At 36.5% G+C, this 21,122-nt stretch overlaps 1 protein-coding gene across 1 annotated transcript in view; it reads right to left on the reverse strand.

Moving 5' to 3' along the window:
- LOC150099524 (rap1 GTPase-GDP dissociation stimulator 1-like) overlaps positions 1-21,122 on the reverse strand; it is a 252,559-nt gene that overhangs the window by 25,629 nt on the left and 205,808 nt on the right. The window contains exon 11 of the mRNA XM_090403451.1: positions 9,241-9,417. Within this exon, the coding sequence (XP_090259577.1) occupies positions 9,241-9,417 (177 nt within the window). The remainder of the gene's footprint in view (positions 1-9,240; positions 9,418-21,122) is intronic.

Raw genomic sequence — 21,122 nt, forward strand, 5'->3', positions numbered from 1 at the left:
GTCTGGCGCAGCACAGTATTGACTCTACTCATAGTGTCCAGTGGGATAAAGCAGTTCTCCTCCATAGATGCATATTCAAATATGAATGCTTATTCAAAGAAAATTGTGAAATTATCTTACACCGACCGAATTTAAATAAAAATGACTGTATGTCTCTCTCAAAGATCTGGGAGACTTTTATCTTATGTAAAAAACCATTTATCTTAATAGATTAAATTTGTTATTTCTATTATTTCCTAGCATGCGGTAACAATTGTATTTTAATAGGTGATCCACCGAACGTTTTGCTTGTATTCCATTCCTATTACTGTTACAGACACTGAAGATGTACTATTAATTTTAGTAAGAAATATCTGTCCTTTTACTAATTAAAGATATCACTGGTTTTTACGTGTTGCTTTATTATTTAATAAAAAGTAGTTGAAATGTTTTACTTGTTCTATAGGTTCATCATTCACAAATTAGTTGATATTTTCAATGTTTCTGCCTATTTTCATTGTCTTTGTCTTGTTATTGCTGACCTTCATACCAAATCTATTACAACAGCTATTCAATTTAGTCATGGAATCTTGAAGATTTGTACTGGATTTATTTAGAAGTATAACATCATCTGCATAAAGTAAACAGCTGAGATTAACATCTCCAATTTTAATAGCAGGTTTAATACCACTTTCCATCATAATATGATCCAGATAGATAATGAATAAGAGAAAGGATAATGTATATCATTCTGACATCCAATTTAAAATTAAACCATCTTCCTGTACTTCCTTCAATTCTAACTGCCAACTTACAACTCAAATAAAGACTATCTATAACAAATTTAGTTTAATCCTTTATCCAAGTGTAAGCAAACAAAGTTTCCACCTGAAGTATCTTCCAACATCTTTTTCTAAATCCAGAGTAATTTAATAATAAGGTCGTACATCTTTTGGCAACTCGTATAGGTAAATATGACTTCTCCATTGCTTCTGCCTTAGTATCACCACTTCTGGATCTGGTCCCCACTGACGATATCTCACTAAAGGTCAAAACTGGTGTGGGTAGTAGCCCTTCCCTTAATGCATAGCATTATACATATCCACAAGGAGATGTGCTTTGCATTATGCGAGATGTGATGAGAGCTTGGTCCACGTTTACCACGAGTTGCCTCAATCTGGAAGATACTTCAGGACAAACAAAGTTTGCCCTGAAGCTCTGGATGTCTAACAAAGTGAAAAAAACTTCCAAAAAGACCATCTATTGCTTGATATAATGTCCCATTGACACCATATAACTGTAGCATATTGAATAGCTTCTCTCTCTTGGCACCTTGTCATATGCCTTTTCCAGATCGACAAAATTTAAATGCAGATCTATGTTATATTCCTATGCTTTCTCAACTATTTGTCATAAAGTGAAGATCTGATCCTGGCAGCCTCTATTTGGCCTGAATCCAGCTTGTTCTTCACCAAGTTTCCTTTTCACAATCCTTCTCAACCATTTCTCAAGTATACTTACATAAATCTTACCAGGAACACTCAGTAGAGAAACACCTCTGTAATTCTTGCATTCAGTTTTATTTATTTTTGCATTTTTATATATGGGTACTGTGAGAGCTTTACTCCAATCATCTGGAATTTGTCCCTCCAGGCCTACTGAACTATGCAGTGCAGCCACTGTAAGACTTTTATGCCTCCATACTTGAGCATTTCTGGTCGAATATCATCTACTCCTGCTGCCTTTCCACATTTCAGGCCTTTGATGGCTTTTCTACTTCAAGTATGGATATGTATTCCTGATTGCATGCCTGTTGAGTGTTTTTTATCACTGTGCTATCACTGCTTGTTTCATTTAGCAATTTTTTGAAGTAATTACTCCATACTTCAAGAATATCCTTTTCTCAAGTTTTCATTTCACCTTTATCATCTCTAATTCCTTTTACAGCACTTTTTCCTCCATTTCTGAGCTTCTTCAACAACCTCCAAAATATCTTGCCACCTTCTTGATATTAATTTCTATGTTCTTACCAAAATCTTTGTATGATTTTTGTTTAGCTAGTTTTACACAGTGTTTAGCTTTCGTACATTTGTCTCTGTATTCTCTAAGAGCACAAGCTGACTCATTTGCCAAAAACGTTTGATACGCTTTCTTCTTATCCTTTCACTGCCTCTTTAATTTCCTGTGTCCACCTCTCAATCAATGTTTTCTTCAGGATTTGCCACCGAATCTTCAAGGTTTGGTTCCTGAACTCTTTCATTTTTTCTTCAATAATGTTTGTGTATTTTAGTCTACAGTTCACATCTGAGAGTTGCTCAACTTTTATTCGCTTTAAAACTTTCTTACATGTTCCTCTTTTCAATATAAAATTCACTTTTATCCAGCTCAAGACTAAATGGTGATCACTTCCAATTTCAAATCCTCTGTACACTTTAATGTCTTGCACCAGTGAGAAAACATCACTATCAACAATAACATAGTCAATGAGACTTTTCTTATTCCTTGCTTCTTCTCTCTATGTGAATTTGTGCGCATTTTTATGTTGGAACATGGTGTTAGTAATAACCAGTCCATGTCTCCTGAGCAGAAATCCAACAATATCTAATAATAATCGCAGGTATTTGCGATTATTATTAGCTTTGCTCTTTTCTCCAAATTTTCTCAATATATTTTTGTATGTCTGACAATCATTTCCTACTCTGCTATTTAGATCCCCAACAAGGACCTTTTCCTTTATCACTGTGTCAGTTGCTTTCTCTAAAGCCTCAAAAAATTTCTCCACTTCTACCTTAGTAGAACCTTCTGTGGGACCATGCACAAATAAGTCTCTCTGTCCAGTTCCCCATTCTGATATTTGCCCACATCACTCTACTTGAGACTGCCTGCCATTCAAGAAGATTAGCCTCGTATTTAGTGTTGAATACTATGGCTACTCCTTTTCCTTGATTTTCATTTCTTGAATATAACATTCTGTATTTATTGCTCAGAAAGATCTCCCCACTTTTTGTTCTTTTTTTGTTTAAGTCACCCATATTATGTCAATCTGATACTTATCTAATTCCTCAGCTAGCTCCATTTCTTTGCCATTCAGGCTTCTTATGTTGATAGCACCAATCTTGAACTCTGGTGATGTTGAGTTGGGGTGTGTTTTAATATTACTCTTACCTTTACTTCCATTTCATTAAAATCTAATCTTTTCTTTCTGTGACAGATTTTATCTACTTCTCAGATCAATTCTTTATATTTTCCTTCTTTAATCCATGTTGGTCTTGCAGTAAATTCTTTGTATGATTTGCTTTTATTATTGCTTGAGCACATTTTTCATCAAACCAATTTCTTTTGCTTATTTTCATATCCTAGAGTTTCGTTTGCTGTATTTAGGCATTTTTCAATACCTGAAGAAGAAGCTTGACATAGGTCAAGCTTCTTCTTTAATTTTGTGTTGGAAATTGGTTTTAACATCATCTCTTTTTTTAAAAGCACTGAATTTTAACTTTTGCAAGTTAAAATTCAGTGCTTGTCCATTTCTTTCTAGTTTTTTGACTAAGATTCTGCAACTATACCAGATAATGACCTGAATTTTGACCAGATAATAATGATTTGAATGAATTCCCCTCAAAAGTATCTTCCACCTTGATGTGGTTAGGGAAGGGGGGGGGGGGGAGCTTGTGTGCTCTGACAACCCAGAGAGCTATACTAGTAGTTGCTTGGCAATTGGCAGGGCTACCCAAGCCAGTCAGGTTTCATTTGCGTAGGTGCCAGACTAAGCGCGATACCTTGGAAGTGGACAACAGCACATTCCGGTACTGGCATGAGGTTGAAGATGTGCAATATCACCAAAGGACGTGTCCGGACAGCTATTTGGTATGGCTGAATCAGCGTTATTGGCAATAACTCTGTGGAAGAGAAGGCAAGGGGAAACCACTCTACTATCCTCCCATGACAACCACAATCACAATGAAGATAGGAGTAGGGCAGCCAGCAGCCTGGCAAACCAAGGTATATGATTTTGCCATTGATGACCTCTGGGCACAGAGGGCCAATACTGGTCTGGGTAGTTATGCGTTGCATTTTACATGCCTGAAAGGGTGTGTGCTTTGCATTATGGGATACATACTAAGGCAAGTGATTTGAAGTCATTAGCCTTTATATAGAAGTAGCTCAGACATGAATATGTGTGTATTCATGAAAACATGAATACACACAAAACACTGTTTTGCTTCCTTGGGTAAAGGATTAAAACCAAGTATATAATTTCTTGGTAGCTTTACTTTTTTAGTTATCTTACATTAGCTACTTAGGTAGTGTTTTTTAAAAATTGTCTGTTAATGTTAATTGCCATTTTGTGATCTTGTACTGATGATGCCTATGATACTTAGGTGGAAATTCTACAATAATAAAGTATTATACATGAGGTTTCCTCTGGTGTTATAATTTTTTTTTTTTTTTTTTAACAATATCAAGTTCTTTCCTAACATCCTTCTTTTTAATATGATTTTGCCATTGATGACATCTATTCATTACTGTGAATTTTCTCAGAACTCTCATTGGTAAGAATTGGTATCCAGTCTTTGACCAACTGTTTTATTTTAACCAATTTCTCATATCCATAAGTTAAAACTGATAAATTATTATTTAAGGCTTAGGCACTGATTAATACTCATAATAAAATTTAATTGAATGAATAAAGCACAAAGAGAAATAATTAAACAGTGGGTTCAATTGCTCTGATATTTTATCTCTGCCACAGATACATCTTCAGAAATATAATATTGAAATAGTAATAATACACACAAAACAATAAGTGGAAGAAATTAGACTATTTAAAGCCTAAAGACCTATGAAGAGCATCGCCATCTATGAAGAATTAAAGTTTCCCAAATTTTGTGAATTTTAACACAACCATATTTATTTAGATTAGGCTAGTCTTTTAAATCTGCTACTAATTCTTAAAAGAGTCTTTCAAGTTTGTTATTTGCTGTGATGAAGCATATTCATTTTATTCTATCTGATCCTGTGCAAGGTATCTGGCATGGTCAACTAGACTTGACTGACCATAGTTGTGGAGGCAGATGTATTTTTTGTTCATCAAGGTGGATTGTTTGCAGATCTCCCAGTTTGACCATAATATAAGTTGCAAGAACAATAAACCTTGTAAACACCTAGAACAGAGAGGGGAGGAAATGGATCCTTAGAAGAGCAGAGCAAAACAGAGAAGCCAGCTTCAAAAAGCTTGAAAGCAGTGCAGAGATTATATTTCTTTAAAGTTCTGGATATTTTTTCTGAAGTCCCAGATACAGAGAATAGTAATGGTTTGTTGATTGATTGATTTGGGGTTTTATGGTGCAGGAACAGCAAAGGACATGCTGTGTCAGGACATGGGTTACAGCACTACACAAGGTGTTGGTGGATAAATAAATAAATAGTTACAAGGAGATAAAATAGTGAATAGTATAAAATATATATACAAATTTATTAGAACATAAATGAGTAAATAAAATGCACAAAGTTTAGTATTTACAATGCTGTATCTACATATACACAAATCCATAATCAAATGTCTCTGAATAAATTGACGTTTTTTTAAAAAAAAATCTGAAAACGTTGTGCAATCTGTCTGAGCCTGATAACATCTAGCTGAGTGTATAGTTTGACCAGATAAGTAAAAATGTAATTTTTCTCTTGTGTGAAATGCTCACACTTCACCAGAATATGACTAATGATAAGATGGGTGTTGCATTTTCCACACATCAGCCCTCAGTAAATAAGAATGTGTGAGATGTCTGTGATGACCTATGCAGAGCTTACCAAGAAAAAGTTCCCCTCTTCTGTTCCTATGTTGACTAGACTGCCAGTGCTTAATGTGAGACTTAATCTCATGTAATTTGTTCATCAGTGCTTCCTGCCATGAATATTGCCATTGCTAAATTAACTTTGATTTTATAACTTGTGTGTAGTCAGTATAAGGAACCACCAGGCAGTAGGTCAAGAAAGTACAAGCTGATCTAGCAACTGTATCTGAGATATCATATCCCTCAATTCCAATGTGGCTGGGAATCCAACAAAACCAAACATACAAATTAAGGATCTTTATTTTGTGTAAGAGTTGAAGCACTTCACCAAGTACTGGATGTGGTTATACACCAGAGAGGAGATAACCTGTAAAGAATTCATACAGTCTGTATAAATTATACACTTTTGGTAGGAGTTTTCTTTGATATGCACAAGTGTGAGTTGAATGACATGCAATTCTTGCTGCATAGCGGGATCTGATTAGCGATTGTAACATTAGGGAATACAGCAGCATAGTCAACAGAGATCTCTGATCTTGAACCATCAGTATAGATGGGCAATAAATCAGAGTGGGCTACTCTGTGGGCATTGAACAATTGAAGATTGTCCCATTCTTAAATCAGGATCATGGTGGAGAGTGCAATTTCTAGTAGTTAAAACCCTAGTAGACAGATAGTTTTTTGAGCAGATAACCTGAACCCATGAAGAGACATGATCGATTGCTTGTTGAAGTTGTCTTTCAATGACCCTCACATTGCAGAAGTGACAGTAAATTGTGAAATCATCAACATAAAGAACAACTGCCTATAGACAGATGAGGATGTATGAGACTTCTGTAGTTGACAAAGTGAGAGGTTGCAGGATGGAGTGCAATCCTGCTATGGAGGAATGCTGTTTTGGTTTTGTTTAGTGTGGGTAATGTTGTCATCACTCATGCCAATAGCTCCATAACCCCTCTTTAAAGTACATACCAAAAGGACAGATGGCAGTCTGGTGTGTGTGTGATATAGGACCTCCCAACATAGAGAAAAGAGACTAGTCCATGTAAGGTCACCTGGAAGGGACTTTATTTTTATGACATAATTAAGAGACACATTTTCATCTAAGTGACAGAGATGGTTCATTTGATTCAACCTAAAGGTTTTGAACGTACAAGTGCATGATAAATGCAGAGCAAGGAACATCAGCATCCCATTTGGTAAAGTATAGGGTGCAGAGAATGTTCAATGCTTTTTTGCATCAAACATTCCCTGTTCTTTACACACATTCACTTTCTTTACACACAAATGTGTATGTAAAGAAAGTGAGCTTTATATCAAAAATGAGTCTCAGAAACTTGGCCTCTGGAACAATGGAGATATTAGCTCGTCCCATTCTTAAATCAGGATCATGGTGGAGAGTGCAATTTCTAGTAGTTAAAACCCTAGTAGACAGATGGTTTTTTTGAGTAGATAACCTGAACCCATGAAGAGACACGATCGATTGCTTGTTGAAGTTGTCTTTCAATGACTCTCATATTGCAGAAGTGACAGTAAATTGTGAAATCATCAACATAAAGACAACTGTCTATTGTGGAAGGAAGCTGTTCTATAACTGAGTTCACGTTAATAGTGCGACCCTCTTCACTTAAGACAGAGACTTGAGGAACCCCTTCTTCTTGATGATATGGTCAAGATAAGGTGCTATCCACTCAGACTTGGACCACATGACTGGATAGAAAGTTCTTAATAAAAACTGAAAGGAACCCCCTCAGATCAAGATTAAACAGGTCTTTTAATATGCCATCTCTCCAGGCTGTAGACTTTTTTCATGTTGGAGAATACTGAAACTACATGGTTTCATTTCAGGAAAGGCTCTCTTATACATTTCTAAAACGGATCAAATGGTCCAAGGTCGACTGGAGTCTACGAGAACCACATTGCATGTTGGAAAGAAGTTTGTTGTTTTTCAAGTACCAGAGAAGCCTTGCATTTACCATTGTTTTAAGATTACAAAGATAGCTAGTCAGAGCAATGGGACAATAATTGTTGGCCTTGGTTGGATCCTTGCCTGGCTTTGGGATAGCAATGCCAATCGACTTATACAAAGAGTCTGGAAACTCTTCTTCAGTAAATATTTGGTTGATGATGGGAAGTGTTTTATCATCTCATAATGGATGTAATCAGGGTAAGATAGAAAAAAGGCTCTTTTGAGTTCCTCTTTAACAAATGCTGACCGTATGGCTTTATGCCCTTGGTACAGAAACTTAATTGCTATTTCTCTTGTTGCTCTTTCAATATTAAAAATTCAGGAGGATATGAGACTGTTGCTGAGACTCTTGGCAAAGCTTTTGTCCAGTGTCTGCAACAGCTTTGGGATCAACAATAATGCATTCACTATATTCCAAGGCAGACAACTGGTGTATTCTGTATCTGCCTTTAATCTTCCAGATTTTATCCCATACAGTTTTTTTGTTTTGGTGTTCAATTTTTCCATTTATCCAATTTATCCAATTTTTCTATTTATTCCATTGCTGTTAATGCTTCTCATGCTGATGGTGCCAATCTTGAACTCTGCTGATGTTGATTTGAGATTTGTTCCAGTAACTGTGTTTTTTCTCTTCGACCTGGTTCTCTAATGAAAGTAATGGGTTCTTGTTTAAACAGACAGTACCTCAGCCAAGATGAAATTCTATCATGTTGAACTATCATATTATATTGGTTTAAGTCGAGAAGAATACAATTTGGTCAACTAAATCTTAAATTTTCAGCCCATCCTCATTTGTTCAGTATCCAAATAGATACCTGCTAATGTAGTGCATCACAAGAAGATAGGATTGGAAATTAGATCAGAGGTTCTAGTTGGTTCTCCACATTCTGTAAAAGGCTATGTGGAGGTCTTCTTCCAGTCATCAAGCTTTGATTCTTCACCCGCATATTTTCCATAAACAAGTAGCAAAATGGTGTTTCACCATACCATTAAAATACTCTAGATCAGAGATAGTTGTAGAAAGATGTTACGGTCCTTTATCCAAGATCTCAAAGAAGTAGCTTATATAAGTTTTACCAATAGAATAATAACTGGTAATCTGCAGTGACTAAATATCGATTATCAGTTAACAAGTTTAAAACAAAAAAAAAGAGAAACATTTCCTTTGATAATGTTAGATGAACTGAGAAGTTGAGTCAGAAGGGTGGTCGAGAGGTCTTCTACACAACCCTGAGAGTCTGTAATTAATTTCCAACAAATTGGGTACAGTTTAAGACAACATTTGCCACATGATTGGAAAATTTTAAATCTTTTAAAATATATGAATAGTGTATTAAAATAAGCTGGAATCATAGGTAAGAACTTTAGATTTAAATATTTATTTATTTACATTTTTTTAAAATATTAACAGACAAGTAAAATAGTAAAATTTTATTTTGCTAAAAAATTTGACCCCCTAAATGGCAAGATATTTATTATTTAAAAAATTGAAAATCTTACCTAATATAGTAGCTGCAATTAGTGTTATTGCCACTAGAGCTTCATTCTGCATAACTATATGCTCTGAATTAACCATAACTATCAAGCAAGGAAGGGCACTGTTATCTACTATTGTATGCATAACAACGGATGATTTGGATATCTTAACCAACCAAGCTAGCAGTCGAGTAGCTTCTCCTGAATACAAAAAGAGAAACCACTAAGAAACAAAACTGTTACTAAAATTTTCTTACTGCATAATAATAAACAGAAATTATCAATATATTAATTATTCTAAATATGCACAGATTCAAATCCATTAGAAGTATTTTAATGTCCATATCATTTAACGTCTAACCTGACAGACTGAGTCACCATAGAAAAAATTAGACCTAATCCCTCTGCATGAAGGATAACGAGTTTCTAGGCATTTGGTGCATAAAAAGATTAAGTGAACAAATAAATGGCAACTCTAATATACTAAGGGAAAATTTTCATGCGAAATAAAGAAAGAATATAAGGGTGGCTTGAAACGTTCTTTTCAATGAAAAAACAAATTTATAATTTCAAAATTATTTTTTTTTTCAACATAATCTCCCTTTAAGACAAATACATTTATTCCAGTGATGCTCTAGTGCCATTATCCCATCCCTGTAGTGGTTCTCAGTAAGATCTGCAAAATACTCCTCCACAGCTGCAATCACCTCTTTATTCGAAGAAAAACGCTGACTGGCGAGGAAGAGTTTTAGTTTTGGGAAGAGATAGAAGTCAGAGGGAGCCAAATCTGGGGAATATGTACTTGTAACACACACACACACACACAAAGATAACACAATGAAACATGTGGGTAACTCTAAACATATACCTCTTAAGATTCTGATTTCTCACAGGATGAAACACCCTAATGAACTGTTCATTGAATACGTCAACTATATCCTTTGCAGCTATCAGTCTCCCACTTTCATCCATTACCCTCATCTTACCATTATCATTTTTCTTTCTATTTGTCATATATCAAAAAAAAAAAAAACAACTTACAAGGGTTTTTCTTGTCCTGATTTGCTAATTTCTGCTCATACAGCACTTTTCTTGTACTTATCAACTGTTTCATGGCCTGCTCTTTATAATCTTTGTGCAACTGATTATTACCATTATTCATCTCACGCTGCCTCCAAAGTGCCTTCTTCTATATTTCATGCTTAATCCCCTCATTCATCCATTTTACCCCTATCTTATTCAGCCTTTTGACCTTCCCTTCGGAATATATTCACACATTGATGCTGTTATGTACTTCTTTGTTATTCCCAAGCAGCATTTATTTTCTTACTGTTTAACTCCTTACTCCATGCTATAGCTCCAAGCTGTTGTCATAATCACCAGCCTTGTCTTTCTTTCTTTCTTAATCCTCATCTTCTACCTTTTACAGTGTCAAGGTTTCTTATTCTTGCGATGGCAACCATCTCAAGGATAAAGTGGTTGGCCCTATGCCTCCTGGTGTGTCCATGCAGCAAGTTTGCCTGTTCTGGAGGAAGAAAAACCTGAGTTTCCAGGTGAAAAAAATTTATAAAGGTTCCTCATGACTGATGGGAATTGAACTCAGGTCTTTCTGACCAAAGGGATTCATCTATAACAACTGAGCTACAGAGGCTTATCACCAGCCTTATACCTTCATATATATATCCTTTCCTCACAGATGTTTTCATATGGCTGGTCACAACTCAGGTGATCACTCTCATCAACTGGAGGAAAATGCAAAAGCCCACTCACAATTCTTGCATGCGCTCCTTTACATACTGCCTAAGATAGCTGTCTCTCAAGAACTCGAGAAATTCATTTTCCTTATTCCATCTCTTCATTCCAGTCTGTGCCACCATAATTAAAATCACTCATAATAATCACCCTTCTCTTGTTCACTAACCCACGTTTTAATACGTTTATTCATTTCCACCCTCCACATTCCCTGACCTACATCCAACAAAATATCTCTTCCTGTCAACCTCCACCATTGTCACTGTTTCCCTCTTTCATGTTTCTCTCTTATCTCACCTTATGGGGACATAATTCCCCTGTTATCAGCAACAGCACTTCCCCCTCCCTTCTTGTACACCATATAATTTTAGTGTTTTGAAAAGCTTTTTTCTTAATGCTTTGTAGTATGACTTTTACAGATCTATAAAAGTTAAATACATATATTTTTATGGTTTCTCAAGAATTTGTCTCAGAGTGAAAATAATGTCATCTTAGCAACTCTTATTTGGCCTGAACCTAGCTTTTCTTCTACAAGTTTGTCTTTTACTCAATTTTTCTTACCCTTTATGTCACCCTTTTCTTAACCCATTTCTTCTACAAGTTTTGCTTCCACGATTTTTCTTACCCTTTTCTCAACTCCTGGTTGAATCTTACCTAAACACTCATTTAGTACCGCTGAAATTCTTACATTTCATTTTATTTCCCTTTTAATAGATGAGAACTATAAGAGTACCTCCAGTCATTTGGAATTTGACCTTCTGAATTACACAGTGCAGCCATTAAAACTTTTATACCTCCATATTTGAGCATTTCTGGTTGAATATCATCTACTCAGGTTGCATCACTACTTAAATGCAATAAATTAAAGATGCCAAGAAATTATATTCTTGGTTTAATCTTTTATCCAAGTGTAAGGAAACAAGGTTTGAGCATAAAGTAACTTCACAACTCTTATATAGAGGCTAATGACTTCACATCACTTGCCTTAGTATCCCATAATGCAAACCACATATCCTTATGGACATGTATAATGCTAGGCATTATACATGGAGAAGGGGCACTACCCAGACTGGTTTTGACCTTTATTGAGGTGCCATCAGCAGCCAGACCCAGAAGTGATACCAAGGTTGAAGTAATGCAGAAGTCGAATTTTCATGTACAAGTAGCGAAATGGTGTTGCACCCTATTACTAAAATACTCTGAATTAGAGATAGATGTTGAAAGATTTTCCACTTGGTTATACTATAAAGATGCCAAGAAATTATATTCTTTAGTTTAATCCTTTATCCAAGTGTAAGCAAACATGACTTCTGCATTACTTCAACCTTGATATTATTTCTGAGTCTGGCTCCCACTGATGAGACCTCAATAAAGGTTGAAACCAGTCTGGGTAGTGACCCATCCCATGTATAATGAATAGCATTATACATGTTTGTAAGGATATGTGGTTTACATTATTGGATACTAAGGCAAGTGATGTAAAGTCACTAGCCTCTACACAGGGGGTCCTCAACATGCATCGTTTCGACTTTACGGCAGTAATCCCATATAAATAATTCAAAAAATAAATTTCGACTCGAAGCAGCATGATGTAAAATTCAAACATCATGGGCGGACTTGTTTGTGAGCGTGGCGGAAGAATACGCTGTTACGCACCGTTTGTTTGGGAGAGGTGGCGTCGCTTGGGTCCCAGCATACATTCTTTGGGTACCACGTGCTTTGTTTACATCAGCTCTCTCACTTTTGTGTTTTTTTTGTGACTTTTTACCCTTCAATATGGCTCCCAAATGGAAGGCAGACTCTTCTGATGGCAGTGTGTCGAAGAAAAGGAAAGCCATTATATTAGAAGTGAAATTAGACATTATTAAAAGGACAAAAAAGGGAGAAACGGCAACGAACATTGGCTGTGCGTTGAACTTAAGTCGTACCACAGTCGGGACTATTATCAAGGATAAAGTTCGCATCCTTGAACACATGAAAGGATTGGCACCCATGAAATCGACTGTGATTATGAAAAAACATAGCAGGCTCATGATTGAGATGGAAAGGCTTCTTGTTCTTTGGCTGGAAGACCAACATCAACGCTGTATCCCAATTAGCCTCATGTTAATTCAAGAAAAGGCAAAAAGATTGTTTGAGGCATTGAAAAGTGAAAGGGGGAAATGAGTGCAGGTGAAGAGTTTAATGTTAGTAAAGGTTGGTTTATGCTGTTTAAGGCTCAGGGTAATTTACATAACCTTAAGGTGCAAGGTGAAGCTGCTAGTGGTGATGATAAAGCAGCTGGTGAGTTTCCTGAGGGGTTGGCTGAGATAATAAGGGAGGGGGGGGGGCTACAGTGCTCAACAAGTGTTTAATGTGGATGAGACAGGCCTATTTTGGAAACGTATGCCTAATCGTACCTATATCGCCAACGAGGAGAAGGCAGCACCAGGCCATAAAGCTGGTAAGGAGAGACTGACTTTACTTCTTGGGGCTAATGCTGCTGGCAACTTAAAACTGAAGCCCTTGTTGGTCTATCAGGCTGAAAATCCAAGGGCACTAAACGGCATTTGGAAGGGTCAACTGCCTGTCATCTGGAGGTCCAACAAGAAGGCATGGGTGACATTTCAAATCTTCGAGGACAAAGCACTAACAATGCCCTTTAAGGCATTGTTAGTGCTAGACAATGCCCCTGGTCACTCTGCCCACTTGGATGACTTTCACCCTAAATGTTAAGGTGGTTTACCTTCCACCAAACACCACAGCCCTTTTGCAGCCTATGGACTAGGATGTTATTGCTTCCTTTAAGGCCTACTACCTCTGCAGGACATTTGTTATGGCTTTCAGGGCAACTGAAAAAAGACAGGAACTTAACCCTCAAAGACTTTTGGAAATTGTTAAGCATTTATAATACTATAAAAAACATTGAGCATGCTTGGGATGAAGTGAAGCAGACAAATTTGAATGGTGTGTGGGAAAAAACTGTGTCCCCAGTTTGTGAATGATTTCCATGGCTATGAGGAGACAGTTGAGGAGGCTGTCACAGAGAAGGTTGTTGCCCTGGGGAAGCAGATGAATTTGGAAGTGGAGGCCAAAGATGTCACAGAGCTTCTGGCATCTCATTGGGAGGAGTTGTCATTAAGTGAAAAAATTATTAAGCAGAAGAACTCATTCAGTTAGAGAAGCAGCTGATTGAGGAGGAGGAAACAGTTCCAACCCCTGAACCCAGGAGATTCACCACCAAGGGCTTGGCAGAAGGTTTTGCCCTCATTGAGGATGGGCTGGCCAAGTTTAAGGCTGCAGATCACAACACTACTAGGTACACAAAGGTCTTCCGAGGGGTTATGGATTGCCTGCAGTGTTATAAGGAGATATACGAGGAGAAGAGGATGGTATCATTCCAGACTAGCCTTGAACGTTTTTTTCACGAAGGTAGAGAGGCCTGCAGCAGGTGCTGGTACCTCAATTGTCTCTTCAATTCCACTTCCAGCCTCTCCATCTTCTTCAGTTGCACCTGCACCTTCTGCAGCCTGTCCTGACTCTCCAGCCTCCTCCTTCCATTAAGTCAGTCTCTCCCTCCTTGCAACGCCCCTTCCAGTGTGCAAGCCAACCACAGGATAAAAGGTAAAGAATTGTTTTTATTTTTGTTTTTTGTTAATCACCTGTACAAAATGTACAGTTTCATTTGTCATTTTGGGGATTGTTCTCATTTTTATGTTTGTTTTTTTATTACAGTTTCATTTTTGTTATTTTTCTGTACTATACAGTAATTATGTTCTCCCTTTCATTTTTCTATAGCCTAGTTCTGTTTCTTGATATATACGTATGACTTTAGGGTGTTGTGTTTTAGGTTAGGTAAGTAACTTAGGCTATGGTAATTCCGATTTGCATTGAAAATCGCCTTACGTCGGTCTGCAGGAACGGATCTCCGACGTAACTCGAGGACCCCCTGTATATGAGTTGCCCAGTCATGAAGTTACTTCATGTGCAAACTTTGTTTGCTTGCACTTTGATAAAGGATTAAACCAAGAATATAATTTCTTGGCATCTTTAATTTATAGTATGACAGCAGAAGAACTTTCAACATACTTAAATGCAAATCTTTGTTATGTTTCCATGATTCAATGGTTTATCTTAGAGAAAATCTGATCTTAGCTTTCTCTTCCTCAAGTGTTGATATATTTTCTGCCACTGTTTGTTTCACTTAATAATCTTTTAAAATAATGACTCCAGGAATCCAGAACATATCTTCATTCTTTATATCACCTTTATCATCTCTAATTCCTTTTTCCATTTCTGAGCTTTTTTAAAAACAGCCTCCAGAACATTTTGCTACTTTCCTGATAGTTATCTATTATGTTCTCACCAGTCTTCCCATGAGTTTTATTTATTCACCTTTATGCAAATCTTTGCTTTCTTCTTCTTTTCCAGGACTGCCTCTTTAACTTTATGGAGTCCACCATGGAATTCTGATTTTTCTGTTCTTGCAGACATCTTCACCACATGCCTCTTTTGGCTGAATCAGTCAATGTTTTCTTTACATCTACAACGGAGTCTCCATGGTTTTGTTCTTGTTTTCAAGCTTTTAATTTTTTGTGCAATAATATATTTATTTATTTGAGGATACAGTTCAGCTCCAAAAACTGTTTGACTTTGATTCTTTTTAAAATTTTCCTACATGTTTTCTTTTGTATGGGATTCATTTTTATTCTTCTCCTAACTAAATGGTGATCTTACTATTTCAAATCCCTTATATACTTGTATTCTGAACCAGAATAAATAATATCATTAACACCATGTTGACATGTGGTGTTAGTAATGACCAGTCCATATCATGAGCAGAATTCCAGCACACATTTATCATTCCCTCCTCTGTTGGTTTTGTTCTGATCTCTGACAAGGACCAGCATTTCCTTTTTTTGTCAGCTGCCAGACAGACGGATAGATCAACAACCATCCGTTTAGAAGAACATAAACCATACATCTGCAATCATGATTAAAGTCAATTTGGCCTTGCAGACCCTGTTGTGAATACAACCCACAGGATCTCCTGGAGGAAAACCACCATGCTCCACCATACTAAATTCAAAAAAGAAAGACTGTTTTTAGAATCTGCAGCAGCACTCGGAACTCAACTGAATTTAAATAAATACAGTTGCATAAAGCTTCCCAAAATTTGGGAAACATTAATTATCAGAGGGCCCACTTTACATCCTAGGCTGCCTACAAATGCCCATAGAGGGTGCATGACCCAGATAGAACTTAGAGTCACCCACGTGTTTCACTTAGTATTGTGTTGTATTTGAGTAGTATGTTACAAGAGTTAGTTGTAATCCTTGAAGATGTCTCACTGACTGAGAAGAAATATTGGAAGCATTAAAATTAGTTTTTAATCCTTTCCTAGCTGTAAATATTCCATTAAACCTCCAACATGATGTCCTCCCCCCTTAAGCATTTAAGTCTCAACAGACAGGACACCCCCAGTTAGCTTTTGTAGCTTTTACATGACACCTCCGTTGTCTCCACTTCTTTCTTATTTCCAATTCTTTCTTTCTTGGAGACAACCTTGAAGATGATCCATGTGAAGGACGTCCAAAAAGTGTAACATCACCAGAAATCATTGATCAAGTGCACGATATGATATTGGATGACTGGCGAGCCAAAGTGTGTGAAATTGCTCAGATTATAGGCACTTCAAAAGAATGTGCGGGATATATTTTGCATAAAGAATTGCATATGAAAAAGCTTTCCGTAAGATGGGTGCTGCACTTGCTCGCAGCAGATCAAAAACGCATTCACATGAACATCTCTGAACAGTGCTTGGAGCATTTTAACAGGAATAAAACTGATTTTGCACATCGATTTAATTCTATGGTTGAGACTTGGATTCACCATTACACACCAGAATACAAACAGCAGTCAAAACAGTGGACAGAAGCCGGTTGTTCAGCGCCAAAGAAGACAATGTCAGTTCCATCAGCAGGAAAGGTCATGGCATCAGTGTTTTGGGATGCCAAAGGCATTTTGTTTATTAATTATCTTGAAAAGGGTAAAACAATAACTGGGGAATATTATTCCAATCTTTTAACCAGACTAGACAAAAAAAAAATTCAAGAGAAAAGACCCAGTTTGCAGAAGAAAAAAATCATCTTTCATCAGCACAATGCATCTGCCCACAAAGGTGTTTTGGCAATGGGAAAATTAAGGGATCTGCACTATGAACTGTTGGAACATCCACCCAATTCCCCAGATTTGGCTCCCTCTGACTTCTATCTCTTCTCAAAACTAAAACTTTTCCTCGCTGGTCAGCATTTTTCTTTGAATCAAGAGGTGATTGCAGCTGTAGAGGGGTATTTTGCAGATCTTACTGAGAACCACTACAGGGACGGGATAATGGCGCTGGAGCATCGCTGGAATAAATGTATTTGTCTTAAGGGAGATTATGTTGAAAAATAAAAATAATTTTTAAATTATAAATTCGTTTTTTCATTGTTAGGATGAGAACTTCTCAGCCCACCCTCGTATAGCATATATAAGTCAACAGATTACTTCACTCCCCTAAAGAAGGCAAATGGTTTACAAAAAAACTAGGTATAAGAATAGGATGCATATTATCTATATGGATCATACCATGAAGGGAAGTGGCATCAAACCTGATATCAAAATTGAAGATATCCTACTTAGCTCTTCGCTTTATGCAGATGATATTATACTCTTGAACAAGTTAAGTGCAAGTCCTCAGGATTATTTGAATCATCATCCTCAATTTCCAGATATGTATATATACAAGGGGTGTTCAGGCTACTATGACAACAGAAGAAAAAAATCATCTTTCATCAGCACAATGCACCATGATGCAAAGTTATTTATCATTTATCAATGTTATGATATGATTAAATTTACATTTATTATTAATCTCCTATCAATTTCCTCTGAATTAGTCCATTACTTGCGAGCACTCCAATATTGTCATATCTAATATTTTGTGCTTCTAAGGCACTTTTGAATGAATCGATTTTCTAGGCACGTGTTTTCCTCTAGGGAAGGTATCAAACACATCTTCATTTTTAATATGATTCTGCAATTGATGCCATCTGTTCACTCCCCTAATTTTTCAGAACCCTCATTGTGTTCTGTAGATTTGATCTAATGCTTTATTTCTAACATAACGCTCAGAACTATGAACAGTGTCTTGAGTACTGCTAGTTTTTCTCCTATTCAATATAAATTTCTTCAGCTAGCTACCCACCATACCAGCTTTTCTTACTCTGTTGTCTATTTCCAGATTAAATTTGCCATCCTCACTAAAAGCTTCACTTTTCCACATTAAACCATAATCCATTCTCCTTTTCCAATCTATCCAAATCATTCTGCAAAATTCTGACATCATGTGTATTCACTATTGCTCTACCCAACTTTGCATCATTGGCAAATAAATGAACAGATCCTTTCCTATATCATTAATGAACAAATTAAATAGCAGTGGTCCAAGAACAAAACCCTGCAACACACCACTAGTCACAGACCTTCTTTTGGACTTGAATAAACTACTCTCTAATATCTCTCCTCAACCACCCTCCTATCCATCCCCATGTGCTGCAACTGATTAGAATTCCATGTGGTATCCTGTCAAGGCCTTAGCAAAGTCCAGAAGTATCACTGTAAACCCATTACCTTCATACAATTTAGCCTATTCACTCTATTATAAAATGTGAGCAAGTTACGAGGCATGATCTACCCTTCACAAAACCATGCTGTTCCCTCATAGAGTATCCCATTTCCATCTATCCATTCCTGCATTTTGCTCTTGACTAATTTCTCCAATACCTTGACAACGACTCCTGATATGCTGATCGGTCAGTAATTTGTAACAGCAGTCTTGGAGTCTCTTTTAGGCAACAGAACTATTTTCCCCCTCTTTCCATCCCCTCGGGTCTAACCTAGAGCTGAAACTTAAATTAAACAATATGGTCAAGGGCACTGACAATTCCTTTGCTGCTTCACGTAAGACTTGAGCTGGAATACCATCCAATCCCACAGAAGTATTCACATTAAGGTTCTGTAATATACAATTCACCTCCATTTCATTCACCTCAATTCCTGTATAAGCCATTGGTTCTCTCATTCCTTTAATATCATCGCCTGGATAATATACTCTTGCAAAGTGTTTGCTTAGTAATTCTATTATTTCGACTGATTCAGTTACCTCCCTACCATCAGCATTCCTTAAAATCATTCTGCCATATACATTTTTTCTTTTACTTACAGCCTATCGAAAGAACTGTTTGGGATTCTCTTTAGCTTGCATTTCTAATTTCCTTTCATAATCTGCTTTTGCTTTTCTTACCACTAGTTACTCTTCTGGCACACACACATATATATATAGCTTTGTACTGTTTGTGTGCCTGCAGGCCACCTTTCTTCTTAAATTCCCTCTACAATTGTTTCTTTTTTTGCAGCTCAAGCTTAATGGTGTTATTCATCCATTTAACTCCCACTTGATTTACTCTCCAGACTCTAGGTATGCAGTCAGCCATTACCTCCCTCAAACACTCCTTTACCACTTCCCATGGTGGATTGATACAGTAGATATCAGTGGATTGATACAGTAAAAAGTGCCTTAGAAGACAAAATTATAAGATCTGATAATGTTGGAGTCTTTACAAGTAACAGATTGATTTGGAGGAAAATTATAGGAAGTTAGTGGCGATATAAGTTTTTCATGTAGTACTATCATATCCTGTACACCCCCTTGAGAGTACATGTCAGGAATTTGATGATGATATATATATATATATTGGTAAGCAGATTGACTCAGTTTCTAGATGTATATTAAATTTACTTGTTTCTCTATTATCTCGGAATTAAGTCATTAAATGATATTTAACATACAGACTATCTATTACTCTGTATAATGGTCCATTTACTCATGTAACTGTAGTGTTTGAAAAGCCTTTCTCTGGGCACCTTGCCATATTCCCATGATTTTTCAACTATTTGTTGTCAAGTGAAAACCTGATCCTAACAACCTTTATTTGGCCTGAACCCAACTTGTTCTGCTCTAAGTTTCTCTTCCACAATCTTTTTCAACCTCTTTTCAAGTATGCTTACATAAATTTTACCTGAACACTTAGTAGAGAATTCTTCTGTAATTCTCACATTCAGCTTTTTTCACAGATGAGAACTATTAGAACTCTACTTCAATCATCTGGAATATCACCTTCTGAATACAGCATATACAGTGTTGCCATTGCTAAACCTCTATACTTACACACTTAAGCATTTCTGGTCAGATATCTTCAGCTCCAGCTGCCTTTCTGCATTCCAAGTTTTTGATGGCTTTTTCTACCTCAAGTAATGATTTGCATTGCTCTTGAAAATATTCTAGTATGGTTCTGTCATTACTTGCTTCATTAAACAGTCTTTCTAAGTAATTACTCCAAACATCTAGGATATTCTTGTCTGCAGTTTTCATTACGTTATCATTTTTGATTCCTTTTACGATACTCTTTCCTCTATTTCTAAACTTTTTCAATAGCTTCCATACCATTTTGCTGCCTTCCTGGCATTTATTTTCTATATTCTTACCATGACTTTTGTTTAGATACTTTTACACATAACTTAGCTCTCTTACATTTTTCTCTGTATTCTTTTAGAGCATCTGCCATCTTATTTACTAGGAACTTTTGGTATGCTTTCTTCTTTTGCAGAACTGCTTCTTTAAGAACGCACCATGGAGTTCTTATTTTGTTATCCTTATAGATAACTTCACCACATACCTCCCTAGCAGAATCAATTAATGTCTTCTTCACAGGTTTGCCACTGAGACTCAAAGGTTTGATTCTTGTTTTGAAAACTGCTTCAAATTTTCTTCAATAATGTTTGTATAGTCGAGTCTATAGTTTACCAGCAAAAGCTGCTCAACTTTAATTATTTTTAAAAGTTTCTTACATACGTTCTTTTCAATGTAAGATCCATTTTTATCCCGTTCAGCACTAAGCAATAGTCACTTCCAATCTCAAATCATCTGTACACTCTTGTATCCTGAAGCAGAATGAATACATGTCAACTATGTCAACAATGACATAGTCAATGTTGATAGTGATTAAATAATAACTGTGATAACAAATCTGGTATGAAAATCAGAATAAGAAGACAATAAAAAAAATAAGCAG

Source organism: Typopeltis vanoorti, chromosome 14, assembly GCF_054136105.1.
Source record: "Typopeltis vanoorti isolate ZY-2024b chromosome 14, IOZ_Tvanoo_1.0, whole genome shotgun sequence".
Lineage (NCBI taxonomy): Eukaryota > Metazoa > Arthropoda > Arachnida > Uropygi > Thelyphonidae > Typopeltis > Typopeltis vanoorti.